We start from the raw sequence: 16,129 nt of genomic DNA on the forward strand, positions 1-16,129 counted from the left end.
AACATAGTCAACACTCCGAGAGTGTTAGTTTGCAAACTCTTATAGTGTAATATATTAACACCAAAAATGATCATATGAACACCACTCAGTGTTTTGTGTTAACACTCTTAGGTTAAATTTTCAACACTTCACCAGTGTTCATTTGACATATTTTACATTTGTATTTACATTATGCCCTGTCGTTAATTCTATAATTACAATATATCATTTCAATTCACCACTCATGCAATAAATATGTGCTGCAATGAATACATTTTATTTTCTTTAACATGGTTTTACATTACACTTAAAACACTCTGTACAATGACCTTGTACATAAAATCTCCTGAAACAAAACTTAAAACATTATCTTGCAATCTACACAATGCAGCAGTCTGGTACAACATAAAACAAAGAGTCTGCACCATAAGCCATTTGTACATCAAAAGGCTTAAAGAATCTTAAGTCATGAGGCATAACAACTGAAACATTATGCATGTTTTCAGTAACTTCAAATGCATGTAAATGTTCCACAAATGAGGTCTCCATTTCCGTTACCAAAAAATAAGCTTCATTCCACAGAAATATACAAACAATTTTGTTGAACACTGGCAATTCTTCAACAACACCTGTGCAAACAACAAGACCTGTGTGAAACTCAACGTCTTCATGTTTAATCCAACTAGTGATATTTACTTCACTTAACATATCAATCTGAAAATGTTCTGCAATCAAATGACCATTGTCAACATCAGTCAGTTTCTTTGACTTAACAGGCCCAGATTCAATCCCTTTTGTAAAGAGTGACTCCCAATGGTATGCAACAGCTATCTGGTGTTTCATCGCAAGGGACTTAGTTATGTTCTTGAAATTTTTCAAACTGGACTTAAAAAATTTGTGTTTTGCTTCATATCGCATACTCCAAACATGAACTAAAGGACCAATTTGGCGTATACACTCAGGGTAGTGAATCATGAAATGGTGTTTTGGTATCAAATTATTTTGGGGATACAATTCACTGAATAGCTGGTGATGCTCTCGAATAAGATGTTTTAGAAATACAATCATTCCATCTGTAATACTTGGGGAAAATATTATGTTTACTATGTGGATTAAAAGCAGAAGTAAATGCCAGTGTCTGTCACATTCTGGGACCACATCATCGAAGATTAGTGGGAGGTTTCTACTAAGGCATAATGTTTGACTAGCGTTAAGTCCAATACTGTTGCCACTAATAGACAGGTTTATGCGTGTTGGACGGTTCTTTTTGTCCATGAAACCATAATTGAATGCATATACACGCTGGAGTATGTTTTCATTAGAAATGAAGTTCTGATTCAAATAACCAAACAACAACTTAATCTCATATTGTGCCACGCCCTCTAAGACATCGTGCATGATATCTAAAATAAAATTATCTGAAACACTGAAGTATGACAAAGAATTGAATATACTGTTGCGTTTCAAGCCAAAACATGACGTTTCCCTCGGATTCTCACGAAGATAATTGTAATGCTCCTCATTTGTCAATCTGCTCCGCAAAACCATACGTGGATCATTTTCACTAAACATTGTTTGAGCCAATCCTTTGTCAGCAAGACACATTCTGCAAAAGTAGTTTCCAGAGAAAGATTCCACATAACCAAGGATTGAGTTCAGACCTAAATTGTCCCCTGTTTCTTGAGCAATTGTACCATAAAGAGGTTGTTCAGTAAATGACACTTTCATTCCATGTTGTTCTAGCACTTTTACATCTTCAACAAATGGACAAAGAATTTTGTCAATGCCATATTTTTTGGAATCTTGGGAATGAAACAAAGAGATGAGGTGAATGTTCATCAAAGACGAATTTAAACGTGGTGGTAAATTTCGGACTGTAAAATATAAACATCCAAGCTTGTGAACCCCATGTTTTGACCCAAGAGGGTTTGCGGTTTCAAAGTCATCATAATAAACTTGAATTTGCAAAGCATTTTGTGACTTAGAATACAGTGCGTGATGCTTGTAGTATTTTCCATCACAGAAGTCTTGGTATAAGTTACAATCTGTTGCAGGAGGTTTATTAATATGACTACATACTTCTGGATTTTTGAAAATAAATTCTAGCGTTTTTAACAGGGGTACATAAATGAAAGTGTCATTTACTGGAACCTGTTCATATACTCCAGATTTTTTGTTTCTTTTTGAATCAAATCTCACTCCTAAATGAATCTCAATTGGCTCAACAACACCCCATTTTTCACTGAAGTATTTTGTCATTTTGGAATTTGTGTTTAAGTCACTAAATGGATTGAAAGCATTGCTAAAGACATCTTTTACTGCACTTCTTATTTGATTTTCAGCAGGTAAAGCACTGAGCACTTGTTCTTCAAGATTTGCATGAATTTCATCAACATACTCCTCCATACTTTCAACAACAGATAACACTACACTCTTCGCAACGCCACTGCCCTTTAACTTTGCAATAATTGACGCGCAAATATCTTTTGCTTGGTCTTTTGACATAAGAGATGTTGATGGTTCGTTGATTGCATCTTGGTCCATTACAGAGGAGTTGTGTTGTGAGCTCTGTTCACCAAAGTCTGACTGATGTGGTACTTGCATAACATCACTGCTTGCATCAAGATCTGTAGTATAATGACAAGTATTTAAATGCATTTTAAAACCCTTAAAACTTTTAAACTGCCTTGAGCATCCTTCTTGTGCACAAACAAGAACAAACTTTTTGCCAGGATATAACCCATGAAAAAACTTAAGGTGCTGAATTAATGAACTGGGTGCATCATGCAATGTTCTGCAAATGTAGCACTTAAACATAGTCTTTTAGTTTCTGTTCATGAACTTTGCTCGTAACTCCTTCACCTTTGGACTTTCTTTAGTGGTGTCAACATCTACACCGTAGACTGTTGTCTGGAGGAATGTGTACATGTTGCTGAGTGCATCATCATAGCTTACACTGAAAACGAAGTGTGCTTTACACAGTTCATCAATGGCTGCCAACGAGTTGGTTCCCTGGCATGGGATGATCATCTTGTCCATTGCAATAAAGTAATTGCTGATGGCGCTCTTGTGCATTCCTGAAGCAAGCAGGTATGGTTGGCGATGTCCCTCCTGTTTTGCGAAGTGTTCTTCAAAACTGTTGTTTGACTGGAGGAAAAAATAGATCATCATGATAATCTTAGATTATGCACTAAATTAATTAAGCTTATCTTGCCCAGTTAATCACAAACTGTAGCTCTGCACAAACCTTGTGAAACACAACTAGATGTTCCATGGCCTGAGCTGCACTGATCTTCTGTTTTTTCTTTTTAGAAGGCTGAGGTGGTAGAAGGTGCAGGAGCAGCAAAAAAGATGCCATATCACTGTCCCACTCTGTAAGAAACAATAGAACAATTTATTATTTTCCCTTATTAGCTGTTTTTCATAAATACACATTAGAGCTCTCTGTTAGATATTAAATTTTTCTTTGACATACCTCGATGATCCTCGGAAGACTCATCATTGTACAGATTCCTGGCTGAATTCAGCAAGCTTTGGAGCACTGAGGTGGTAGTAAGTCTCTCTGCTTCTCTGATCACTTTTTCCTTATAGAAGGTAGGCCACTTCTCAAGCAGTTTGGCAGCTGTTTCTGCACCAAATAGGAGGCTAAAATCTTGATCTATCTGCAGGAACAGAACAACAAAAAAGTATTACTGACCATCTCATGCTTTACAGATATGAATTGTAGTTCACGGAAATCATTTCATCACTTACCAGCCCTTTCGTGTCCAACAGCCTTGGAAACACTGTGAGGATGTTGTGCGACTCGTCAGGATTGTAGATAAGGCGCTGTCTATAGCAGAAGGTCTCCTTCATCTTTTGCAGGACAGTTTCTCGGTCAGTGGTGTGGTTCATTAAGGAAATTAACTCTTTACAACGTTCTTCATCTAACTGATCAGCAGCCGAAGGCAGCTCCCTTTCCTGGGTTGGACCACCTGCTCCTGCATTCTGTATTTTAAACTCTCTGAACTCAATTTTAGTCTTTCGTTGAATTGTCTTTAACCTCCACGCAAGAAATCCAGAGCCACTTTGGCCATCATAAAAATGTTCCTAATCAAAAACAGAGACATAAGTTGGTTTAACTTTATTATAAGCAAATAGAAGGAATCCCACAGTCATAACTTTTTCATAGTATAAATATTATGTAGTATAATATTTTATTAAAATGTTTCAAAAATTTTTCATGCTACTGTTGTCTTTTTCATTAGTTAATCCACACTAACATAATTTAACAAATACAACAAACGCACGTGCACTAATTATTGTGACAGTCCTTAAAAGTGTCAAGCAAATTCATTACCTTTTCTTAATGATAAATACATTTTAAATCAATATGTTAAAATAAATACATAACTTACATATCCTTTTGTTGAAAAGGGATCTTTTAATGCAGGGAACAAGGTGACAATTCCCAATGCATATTTTTCTTTAGTACTACGCTGAGGGATTCTCCTGCAAAAATAAATAAAAATTGATTTTAATACTTGCGCAATATGAAAAAGTACACGAAAAAAACTTAAGAGAAAAAAAGCTTTATAGCAATTAACTGCCTAATATTAATACAACAAACTTACCCTTCCATTTCAACCATGTAGGCAGCAAGAATGTTAACCATTTGCCTTCTTGTACTGTCACATAATGTCCCAGTTTCGTCATATTCTTCCAACACTTTTGTCCCTCCTGATTTTGTTTGGAGGATCTGCTTTATAAGCTAAAATGTAAATTAGACTATTAATTGTTTTATTAAGCCAACAAGAGTAATGCTTGTTGGGAAAATCATCATATCACGATAATATATTTCATATCAGTCTATATCGATAATTATCACGATAAATGTCAAATCTTATATATATTAATTAAAGCTTTTCAGAATGCCAACCGCTTAGTGCAGCTGATTTAAGACATTTTGTAAAATTATATATATATATATATATATATATATATATATATATATATATATATATATATATATATATATATATATATATATATATATTTTCAGGGGTTTTTTTTTCGTAAGGCACAGCTTTTAAAAATGATGAAACTCTGCTGGGTAGTTGAGCTGGCTTACCAACACTTGTTTGGGTCTGTAATGTTATTAGCATCTTCATTTTTTTACCTTATTTTTTTCTTACCCCTCCAAGTGCAACTAATACTGTATGGCTGTAAGCTTGTACTGCGTGTGGCATCTGGAAATGCAGGCTGCAAAATGCCTGCGCAGCCTTACGCATACTGCATAAATATTATCAAACACTTATTGTTTTATCGAAAAAAATACATATTGTGATAATTATCGATACCGAATTATCGCCCTGCCCTATATAGTTTTTTGTTTTACACTTAGTACCCATTGCACACTTCAGACGATAAACTTACATCTTTGGCCAAAGCACTCTGTAATGGCTCTTCATCAATTTTCATTCGTTTGGGTTGTCTTGACAAGTCACTGTCACTGCCACTACTCAAAACAGAGAGGGAACTCCCACTGTATGACAGCGGTGCAGATGGAGTTGATGACCGAGATGTGTCTGAATAAAACAAAGCATATAAAAAGCAATTACCCTTATTTGCAGTATACTTATGGATATATCAGATATCAAATATCAGTAATAATTTATTGAAAATTTTATTAGTAAAATTATCCAATATTAATAATGACAAATACATGTGTTACCATATTTGTAATCTTGGTAACTTGTTACTCTGGTAATCTTTTTATAATAAAGACTAAATAAAGAATATTTTAATTATTAACATTTATTTTAATTTACATATTAACCAATGCCAACTAATGAGACCTTTTCTTCAAAACAGAGTAAAAGTCTTTACACACTAGTGAGGAATTGCTGGCAGTTTTTTTTTTTAGCATTTGGTTAACAATGCCACTAAAATGGACGTAAGATGAATATAGAGTGAATTAAATTATCTAAAATGACCACTACTATTTATTTTTTACCGTGATCCAAACCGTCCTTCACAACAAAGCAAATCCCTGCCACTGCAGACAATTCTGCAAACACAGTTTCATCCACCTCCGTGCCAGAGTCATCTTCCACTGTAATGTTGCTAGCAGGAATGGAGAACTTTTCTCTCACTAAATGATGATAAAGAGAAACATGTTACATTTTTTTAAATTACCAAATTACCTCCACCTAGTACGGAACCCCGGAAGGGACGTAGTGGAGGAGAAATAAAATTGGCTGGGTGAAAAAAAAAAAAATGGGTGAAAGAAAAAAATGGGTAGGAGGAAAATAAATATTTTTTAAGTTTTTGCGTTCTCTCACAAAGTTTTGCGTTCCCACGCAAAAATGTTTTGCGTTATATTGCAAAGATGTTTTGCGTTCCCTCGCAAACTGTTTCTCCACATACACTTTCTGTGCACTTCAATCATGTAAACCCTCCTGATTTGCTGAAATTCTCCTGTATTTTACCATTCTATCCCACTTTCTCTAAATTAATACGTGCGTCGATCGTTACCTTTTATATGCAACCTCTGAATCAGCAAATGCCAGACCAGCTTCTGTACACGCCATTTACAGAGGAGCGGGTGTATGTTTAAACAGACAAATACACTGAATAATATGTAAACATCTCCGTCCTACATGTTTTATTTTAAACAGCAAATTTTTTCTTAAATGAGCACAAACAGATTCTAAAGTAATGGACTGCTTTCATTATAGATCTGTGCATTCTTACAGAGACACCTCTGTTCTCAAACAAAACAAGAGATTCATTTGCTGCTCACTTGTTTGATAACAGAAGTGTCCCTTTAAATGGCACGTACAGACGCTGATCTGGAATCAGTTTATTGTACGGAGCGCGTCTGTCAGTCAGCGCTTATACATGCATTCACTGGTTTAGAGGTTGCATATATATTGCATATTAAAGAAAGTGGAATAGAATGGTAAAATATGGGAGAATTTCGGCAAAAAACGGGAGGGTTTACGTGAGTAAAGTGAACAGGAAGTGTTTGTGGAGAAACATTTTTGCGAGATAATGCAAAAACTTAATATATATATATATATTAAGTAAATATAAATATATATTATATATTTATAATATAAATATATAATATAAATATATATTTTCCTCCCACCCATTTTTTTTCTTCTTTCGCCCATTTGTTTTTTTTTTTTTTTTTAACCAGCCAATTTTTTCTCCTCCACTACGTCCCTTCCGGAGTTCCGTAACCTAGTACATGTTATTACTTACTCAAATTGTTATTGGGAATTTTACCTTCAGAAATGAATTCATCAAAATCAGCAGCCTGTAATTTGATGTATTTCTTGCGATTTTCATACTGCACCTTAATTATCATTTTTGTATCAACAACATGCGTCTACAGAGGAAAAAAAAACAGACATACAGTATAATTTTTATTAGATATCTAAATGATAAATACCTAATTTAATTTACAAAATAACATTCAGAAAGATTATATTATGCTTTATTATGCTTTGCCATAAAAAAGTACCTTCTGAAACTGAAGTTGTTGTGTATTCAATCGTTCTTTTAAGGCTTGAAAGGCTTCTAACTGTACATACTGCCTTTCACACTTGTCATGATGACGGCAATATCGTTCTACCCTGTTTAACAAACGCACTAAAGCAAAAATAAACTTGTCACCTTCGCTAAACTGACAATTCGACAAGCTTGACAAAAGAGTAATAAAAAATAACTGGTCAACTGTAAATTTTTATTAACTTTTATATTTGTACCTTTTAGGTGCCCCAATATCCTATGAACTTAAGAAAACACGTTTAATAAATTATAGATAGTTAAACATACAACTAGTGTTCGTAAACTTTCTAGCATGACTTCTTAAAGCAATTAGCTTATCTGCAAATGGCATTTTCTATCAACATTGGCAGAATTCATAACTCTCGAGTCTAAATTTATAACTTCACATGTAACTCCCACTTACCCGAAGGAGAAATATTTGAACGTTGAGCCTCAAGAAGCTGTTGATTCCTATAAAAAAGATGTAACTTTACGTTAGTTAACGAAGCTAAATTACACACGCAAGTACGCACACACACTCACACAAAGACATGCTGCGAGTAACGTTCGTTATAAATTTGATAAATTATGATCATTAACTAAAACTTTCTGTCGTGATGCGATTAAACACACTGACTAAATTCGAATTTAGTCAAAATAATCGCCTCACGTAGAAATAGCACGTGAACCTCACCACCACTCCTGCTCGCGATGGAAGAAAATGGCGAATGGCAGGTGTTTAATTATCTAGAAAGGGCACTTGTTAGTGCTATACAACGGGCGTTTTTTCTTTTGATGTTGAATCAAGCAAGCAAAAAAAGCACGACGTATGGCTGTGTTACATAAATAAACGAAGCAGCTCCCTCACACGCGTGGACCTTTCTTTTGCTGTTAACTTACCAGCAAAAGTGTGTGAAAAGTGCCCGGGTATGGCGTGAGGGAGCTGGAGGTAACGTTAGTTTTCCGAACCGCGCGGGCCCGCGCACGGGAATAAAAATATAACGTTATCTTGTTAAACATCAGTAAAACTTTATTAACTATTGCGTTAATGTTTAAGGAAAGCAATTCAAATCAGTCACAAACCGTATTTTCACGTATTTTAACCAAGAGGAGCGGTTTTAAGACAGCTTTAGTTTCTTTAATGTAACATAGATAGGACAGAACTAAATAAATGATGGAAAATTACATATGATATTTAAAACTAACGTATATATAACAATTTTTATGTCAAATGTCTATGTATAAACATTTTAAGTACTTTTACTCACCAGTTGCTGCTTCTCATTGCTCCTCGTGGCAGAAGAAAATGGCGTATGGAAAAATCCTTCAGGGATATTGCTGCATAAATTCCCGGATGTAGTAGTCAACACTATATTAGCGTTAGATACATGTAACTCTGTGCGACAAGGAGGCAAATCAGCTTCCAACACTGAGAGGGTTATTTTATCTTTATCTAACTCTAGAATTATAACACTTTACTCTGAATTACCTCAACACTCAAAATTTAACACTAATGAATTTGCTGTGTGTGTGGGTGTGAATGATAGTGTATGGATGTTTCCCAGTTCTGAGTTGCAGCTTGAAGGCCACCCACTGCATGAAACATATGCTGGATAAGTTGGCAGTTCATTCCGCTGTGGCAAAGGAAAATTAACAAAAGAATGAATGAATAAAATTATAACAAACAAAAAAATGTGTTGTCACTGTCCACCACTATGCTTTAAGTCATATTAGGTCCTCAAAAATAATAATATGATCAAACAGGAATGAACGTATTTGATGAAACGCATCACAATAGTTCAAAAATACAGAATAAGTTGTGAACTATTTAAAGCACATCTTCCTTCCAATTTAACATTATTCTATTGTAGGCAAGCTATCAAAAATGCATTATTTAAAATGCCCTCTGGTTGTTACATATCCTTTTTGCTGAAAATCTTCATGTAGTGTGCTTTTAAAACATAATCTGTGCAAATTTAATAATAAAAAAAGCACAATAAAAATATAAAAAGATCAAAACATTTTGTCTTGTCTTATTCATAATTCCCTTTTGTACGATTCGAATAACTCCTTTTTTCCCCTCTCTCTCTTACATTGAAGTAAACCACCCAGCATGAACGGAGACCGCAGTGAGAAGAGCAGTAATCCCATTTCTCTCTCTGTTTCCACTCTGTGGCTGTCTGAAGCCCTAATCCTTTTACATCCTTTTATCAACCTGATCTGTTCTCCAAGGCTAGGAATGGTCCTGATGAACAGCCATCAACAGGCTAATAGATTCACTGAGCTACAGGTCTCTGCCAGAAAGGAACCTGCTGCACATAAGCTAAATATTTTTGAAATGGAATGCATATTTCATGGTTGCGATGCATTTAACATTAGCACATTTGAAATAAATAAATGTGCTATTAAATCATTAAATAATATCCACCGATAATCAAGCACATTAAAAAATATATTAGTGATATCATAGTGAAAAAATGCAGGAGGTCAGGGATGCTCGAAACACTCCTACATAAATAAATAAATACTTACACTCTGCACATTAATATACAGGCAGGCAGGAATTAATGAAAAGAAAAACACAGCTCAGATTGGACAGTTTATTTTACAGATTGAGTTTATTATTATTATTATTATTATTATTTGGAAATGGGTGAGACCTCCAGTTCATTAGATGTTAAAATATGTATGTAAAATGCACACACACAAAAAATAAATACAACAACTTTTTGCTGCAAAAATGTTTGTGTTCAATTGAAACAATACTGCAGCAACATTAATAGGCAAATGGTGAAAGCATAAATAGTAAACAGAAAGAATTGAGTACTTCACTGTGTAAAGTAAAGGTTACCCCAAAAATGGCTTTCATTGTAAAACTCAAAAAGTTAAAGTAACATAAACCATTTGAGGAAACCATTTCATTTAAGTTTAAAAACGAATCCCAATGAGTACTGTGAACTTACTCCATTTAAGAGAACTCAAACCAACTGAGTACTATAAACCCAATAAGTTAAGCCAACTCAAACAGTTTGAGGAAACTGATTGCTACAAACCATTTGAGTTAAAAAAACAAATCCTAATGAGTACTTTGAACTTACTCCATTTAAGTTGAAGTAATGAGGTATTTAGTTAACTCATCACCTTCAACACTGAGTTCAAAACTGTTTTCAAATGAGTAGAATTAACTTGCAGTCAATTTTGAGTTAACTACACTCATTTCATTTGATAAAGTTGACTGGTGGGCTTTACAGGGTAGTTTCCACTCAAAGATGCAATAGGCCTAAGCACAAAACTGGATATCAAATGAAGCACTTGCAAATAAAGCACTGTTTCCATCCAGTGAGTCAAAGAGAACAAAACAATCACATTCTGATATACTGGCGCCAAGTATCGAAATGAAAAATGTAAATTGCTGCATTAGGAGAAAACACGGTGTGCATTTTTTCTTATATAATAAATTACTTGCCCCTCAGTAGACAAAGACAAAACGCAATGAATGCACGATGGCTTTTGGAGGCACAAGACCACTTTGTTTTGAAGCAGGTGCTCAAGACAGTTCTGGGAGGTAACAATAATGAACCACTTTGATGCACATACACATTTATCCTTATCAGACTATATATATATATATATATATATATATATATATATATATATATATATATATATATATATATATATATATATATATATATATATATATATATACTGTACATGACTATACACACACACACACACACACACACACACACACACACACACACACACACACACACACACACACACACACACACACACACACACACACACACAGTTGAAGTCAGAATTATTAGCCTAATTTAAGTCTTTAGTTGTCACTTTAAGCTGTGTAGAAGTCTCTTGGAAAATATCTAATCAAATATTATTTACTGTCATCATTGCAAAGATAAAAAAAATCAGTTATTAGAAATGAGTTATTAAAACTATTATGTTTTCAAATGAGTTGAAAAAAATCTTGTCTCCGTTAAACAGAAATTAGGGAAAAATAAACAGTGGGACACGTCAGCGTCAAGCAGGAGCAGTGCGAGAGCTGCGCGTGTATGTATTCTGTGCGCATTCATCAGTTTGTCTTTGATTACATTGCTTGCTTTCACCAATGTTGGTTCGGTTGCACATAGAGAATAACATGTTTATGTCCTAAAAATTTTATGTGCATTTTAACAAATATGTGGATCTGTGGATTTCCATTAAGCAGTTATTTTTCATTGTGAATTCCAAAATCTGCATATCACTCAAGTGAAAGATTGAAAGTATCTGATTTTAAGAGTTAAAAAGTTCGTTTATTCATGCTGGAAGTAGGCTTAAAGGTGCACTAATCAAACAAAAAAGACCTGCCAGTGAAAAACAAAGTGGAGTTGATTTGGGAGGAGAGCAATCAATATTATTCAATCATAAATTATAAATAAAGCCAAAAAAAAATAAAAAATAAAAAATCAACTGGCCATCCTGCTTTCTGTCTCATAACTGTTGAAGTCAGGTCTTAAAATAGTCAGGTCTTTAAAAAAAAACAACATTCAGCAACAAAGTGCTAATGCGTTCAAAAAGTAGACTTGTTGACTGGTTTGGTTAAGTAAGGGTAAAAGCCGTCAATACTGTATGTTCAATTCAGTGCCAATTACTTTTTTCAAGCATAAATAAACTGCTGCAATAAAACTCTTTACAAATGTTTTTTATAAGCAACACCGGCTCTATGGAAATACTTCCGTTTGTTAAATAAACATTTGACTGCAGATTTTAGGTAAAGTGAATTATATGGGGCAGTATGACGCCAACAATTTTCATTCCTTTTCAACAAACATACCCAGAATAGTGTATTTCAGATTTGCACAAATGTAGACATTGCCCTCCTGTGGATTTGTCATCTAAAATGTGCAACAAAACATACCCATTTAGCTTTGATTATGTGTATTTGTTTTATTTGTACTCATACCTGCCAACACTCACTTTTTCCCAGGAGTCTCCTGTATTTTAGACCCATGAACCCGCCACTCTCCCATTTTGTTATTTCTCCTGGTAAACTGCTGTAATTTCACCCACCCAACCACCCGGTCCTCAGCTTTTTGGTACAGTCTTTAACATCCCTGGATCAACTTAGTATCTAGTATCTGATCACAACAATCGCCTGAAACTCGGTCCATGGTACAGTTACTAACACCACAGTTACTAACCCGGTTCTCAACTGTGTTATTCAGACACCACACCCCCCGAACTCACCCCCCACCACCTCCACGTACTCCCGGATTTTTAGAGACAAATGTTGGCTTTATTTTGATGCCACTTTATTTTTCTACATCAATGCATTTTCAGCCATTATCACACTGTTTATTGTTGGGATGGGAAGATTAATCGATATGTATCGATACGCGGTCATGCGCGTGCACGATGCGAGTGCATCGGTAGAGCAGGAGAGGATGAATAAAATTTTGGAAGCAAATCGAGATGCATCGGTTTTTGCGAGATGCATCGGTGTTTCCAAGATACAGCTTATATTTTTAATATAGAATGTATTTTTTATTTATTAGCAATTGTTGTCAACCTGTTTTTGGTGCATAATTTAATCGACCTACATAAAGTATGCCTTAGCAACGGATTTGCGGATGTGTACACTTACACTACAACAGTGTATCAGGTGTCCGGATGGATTAAAAGGATTATGGATTTAAGGATGTACGACTTGACAGGACAGATGCAATTTGCAAAATGTGCCGCGCATCTGTAAATACGCGGGCAGTACAACTAATCTGAAATCTCACTTGAAGCGGCGCCATGGTGTTGTTGTGGAAGCATCTTCCAGTGTTCCTGCATCCCCGGCTTTCGCACTGCTTCAACTGTAGCTACCAGCTCCAAAAGTGGTGAGAAAAGCATTGCAAGTTTTTTTCCATGCGCAACAGTTTTGTGCGCTCTACGCCAATAACGGATGTTATTGCATTGTTCATCTGCAAAGTTATTCAGCCTAGTGTCACGGAGAACGAAGGTTTTAAACACCTCCTCCTGTTAATTTTTATTTAATTACAATAATAATATTAATAATAATAATGATAAAAATAATGGGTGTCACGGTGGCACAGTGGGTAGTTTGACCACCTTAAAGCAAGAAGATTGCTGGTTTGTTATATTTTTATTAGCCTGTTGTTTACAGTGACAGTGATGTTTCAAAGCAGCATAACACTGCTAGTTCACAACCTTAAATTTTTGAATATTCAGTGGCAAAATATATCTTTGTAAAACTTGTTTTCATAGTTGAAAAGTTAAATAACAATTCTTGTTGTGCAATGGTAAACCTTTATGTTGAAAGAGTGCAAATATATACATTTATAATATATATTGCACTTATACATTCTGTTTATCTTGGAAATACTTAAATAATACGTGCTATAGGTTCTAAAATGGCCCTCTACTGTAAACTGACACTCTGGCTCTGAGAGAAAAGCCAGTTTGTAAAAAAAAGTCATGGTTTTGCCTGGTTAATAAATAATCAAACTCATTCAATGGCACAGCATCCTCTTTCACATCATCTCATAAACTTGATCTAATTAGTTAGTGCTGAATTATCGCATTGTATCGTGATATGGGTGTGAATTGTATCGTGTTGCATCGCAATATGTCACAAATGTATCGCTAATATATCGGATCGTATCCTAGTATATTGACAATCGGAGACTCAAACCACTTTGTAAAGCCGACACCAGCACATCTTTAAAAACGGTCAATTGGGTTAAAGCTTCTGTGGTGGCCAAATCGTTTATGATGCCTCTTCATGCTCCCTGAATCATTTTCACATTTCAAGCCTGATGAACCTTGGCACTGACACTTGGAATATATCCAAGACGTCTTCCAAGTTCCATTGTGTGTTTTATTTTTTGCTTTTTTTTGTGTGTTTTTTTTTGTTTTTGTTTTTTTGAAAAATAAGAAACTGCATAGGACATCAGTTAAAATGTTTGCCAAAGATATACAGTAACATGCCAGCAACATACTTGCCATTGCAATAATGAACCAAGCCAAAACTTTTAAACTCTTAAATCGAAATAGGGACTTTTTTGGCCACAAAGTGCACTTAAATTACTTTGTCAATAATATTCATTTTTTTCTCATGCATCTGACACATTCATTAGCTGATATTACTTTGCACTAAATGTTCCTTCATTATAACTCCATGAAAACGATGTAAAAGTTAGCCATCTCATCAATAAAGCAAATATTAATAACAATAAAACTGACACAATTTTAGCTTTGTATAATCACATAGTGTTTTTGCCGGACTTTAGCTGAACTTCATTAGAAAAGCATTTCGCATCTTTCACTCTTGCAATGAGAACATCCAGGGCATTGCGTGAAGGAGAAGAAGAAAGAAGGACAGTGATGAAGACCGCGAAACACTTTTAATTTGATCTTAGTGAAAAAACACGCCTCCGCTTTCTATCCCACCTGACTTTGTAGCTGAGTCACTTCCATCACCTCCCTAAAGTGGCCCTCTGAAAATTCATTTAGCTTTCACTATTAAATTGATCTAATCAGCTCGCTCCAATTTTTGTCATGCATTTAACAGCGGAAGAGGGAAATCAGCCCCATAGTCTAGGGAGTTTTGAAAGCCCTTTGCTGCTAATGGTGGCTTTGTTCCATAAAAAGTGATTTCCTGGCTGAAGAATCATTGTCCTCTGTTGTGTCATGTGCAACTTTTTCCATATGCTTTGAAAAGCAACTAATATGACCACAATGCAACCAATGGGCCACCCAACAATTTAATTTTCGGGAGCAATCGGCCCATTTTACCAAAAGAAAAAAACAATCAATATATCTATATGTTAGAGTGTAAATTGTCATATACATTTGTATATATGGCAAAACATTCCTTTTTCACCAAGAAGGTTTGTACAGATTTCAAAGGCAGATTTTGATAAGATCAAGGCCTGGTTAATATGTGTGAGGACTTTTACCATGTGGTCACATGTTGATTGGTCAGTTTGTATGTCTCAGTATTTGGGATTTGGTCACATGATCAAGAAAGATACAAATAAGGTGGTAAATTTTGCTCTTCCCTTTTTCTTGCTGTGGCTTTTCCTACTTCTTTTCCTAGTTATCTTCTCTGACTCTTCTGCTATCAGGCTCTCTTCGAGGCCTACTTTCTGTCCTTTGTCTCTCCCTCCTTCTGTCTCGCTCCACCAATCTCTTTCACTCTCTCTCTCTCTCTCAGGTAAATTTATTTTACATTTAAGCTGGGTACAATTATTATCATGTTTATATCATTTCATGTTTGATCATTTTATACAGTTATTCTGTAACTAATTCAGTTGCAACCATAACAAAGTATTGTCATTAAATAATTTCATTATTTAAGTACTTGTGAATTAAAATTGTGAATGCAATAACATGCAATCACTTACTAACAACACTCTGACACATTTTTATTATTATTATTTTTGTTTTTAGTTATTAATGCTGCCCTTATTTTCATTTTTAGTATTGCAGAAGGATGGTTTGACTAGAAATGTGCAGTTTTTCACCATCTAACTGATCATTTTTTAAGTCATTCTGCAAAACATTTCGAACTGCTGTGGTTAAAAATCCATTCTTA

At 34.9% G+C, this 16,129-nt stretch overlaps 1 protein-coding gene across 6 annotated transcripts; it reads right to left on the bottom strand.

Moving 5' to 3' along the window:
• Positions 1-235: 235 nt before the first annotated feature.
• LOC147843153 (uncharacterized) lies at positions 236-8,862 on the bottom strand. Of its 6 annotated transcripts, none has more exons than XM_087260135.1 (12): positions 8,787-8,862; positions 7,943-7,989; positions 7,493-7,620; positions 7,255-7,357; positions 5,975-6,112; positions 5,395-5,546; positions 4,593-4,729; positions 4,377-4,470; positions 3,733-4,068; positions 3,455-3,641; positions 3,227-3,351; positions 236-3,126 (listed from the first exon to the last, which is right to left on the bottom strand). In XM_087260135.1, exons 1-12 carry the CDS (start codon positions 8,801-8,803, stop codon positions 2,803-2,805), a joined length of 1,788 nt encoding a protein of 595 aa, XP_087116261.1. In that variant the 5' UTR covers positions 8,804-8,862; the 3' UTR covers positions 236-2,802. The 6 variants fall into 6 exon arrangements, with proteins under 6 accessions (XP_087116261.1, XP_088507177.1, XP_087116262.1 ...); XM_088651051.1 differs by lacking the exon at positions 8,787-8,862 and adding an exon at positions 8,213-8,449; XM_087260136.2 differs by lacking the exon at positions 8,787-8,862 and adding an exon at positions 8,213-8,251 and having other exon boundaries at positions 7,737-7,989.
• Positions 8,863-16,129: the final 7,267 nt, after the last annotated feature.

This window comes from Danio rerio, chromosome 7, assembly GCF_052040795.2.
Source record: "Danio rerio strain M-AB ecotype USA chromosome 7, GRCz13ab, whole genome shotgun sequence".
Classification (NCBI taxonomy): domain Eukaryota; kingdom Metazoa; phylum Chordata; class Actinopteri; order Cypriniformes; family Danionidae; genus Danio; species Danio rerio.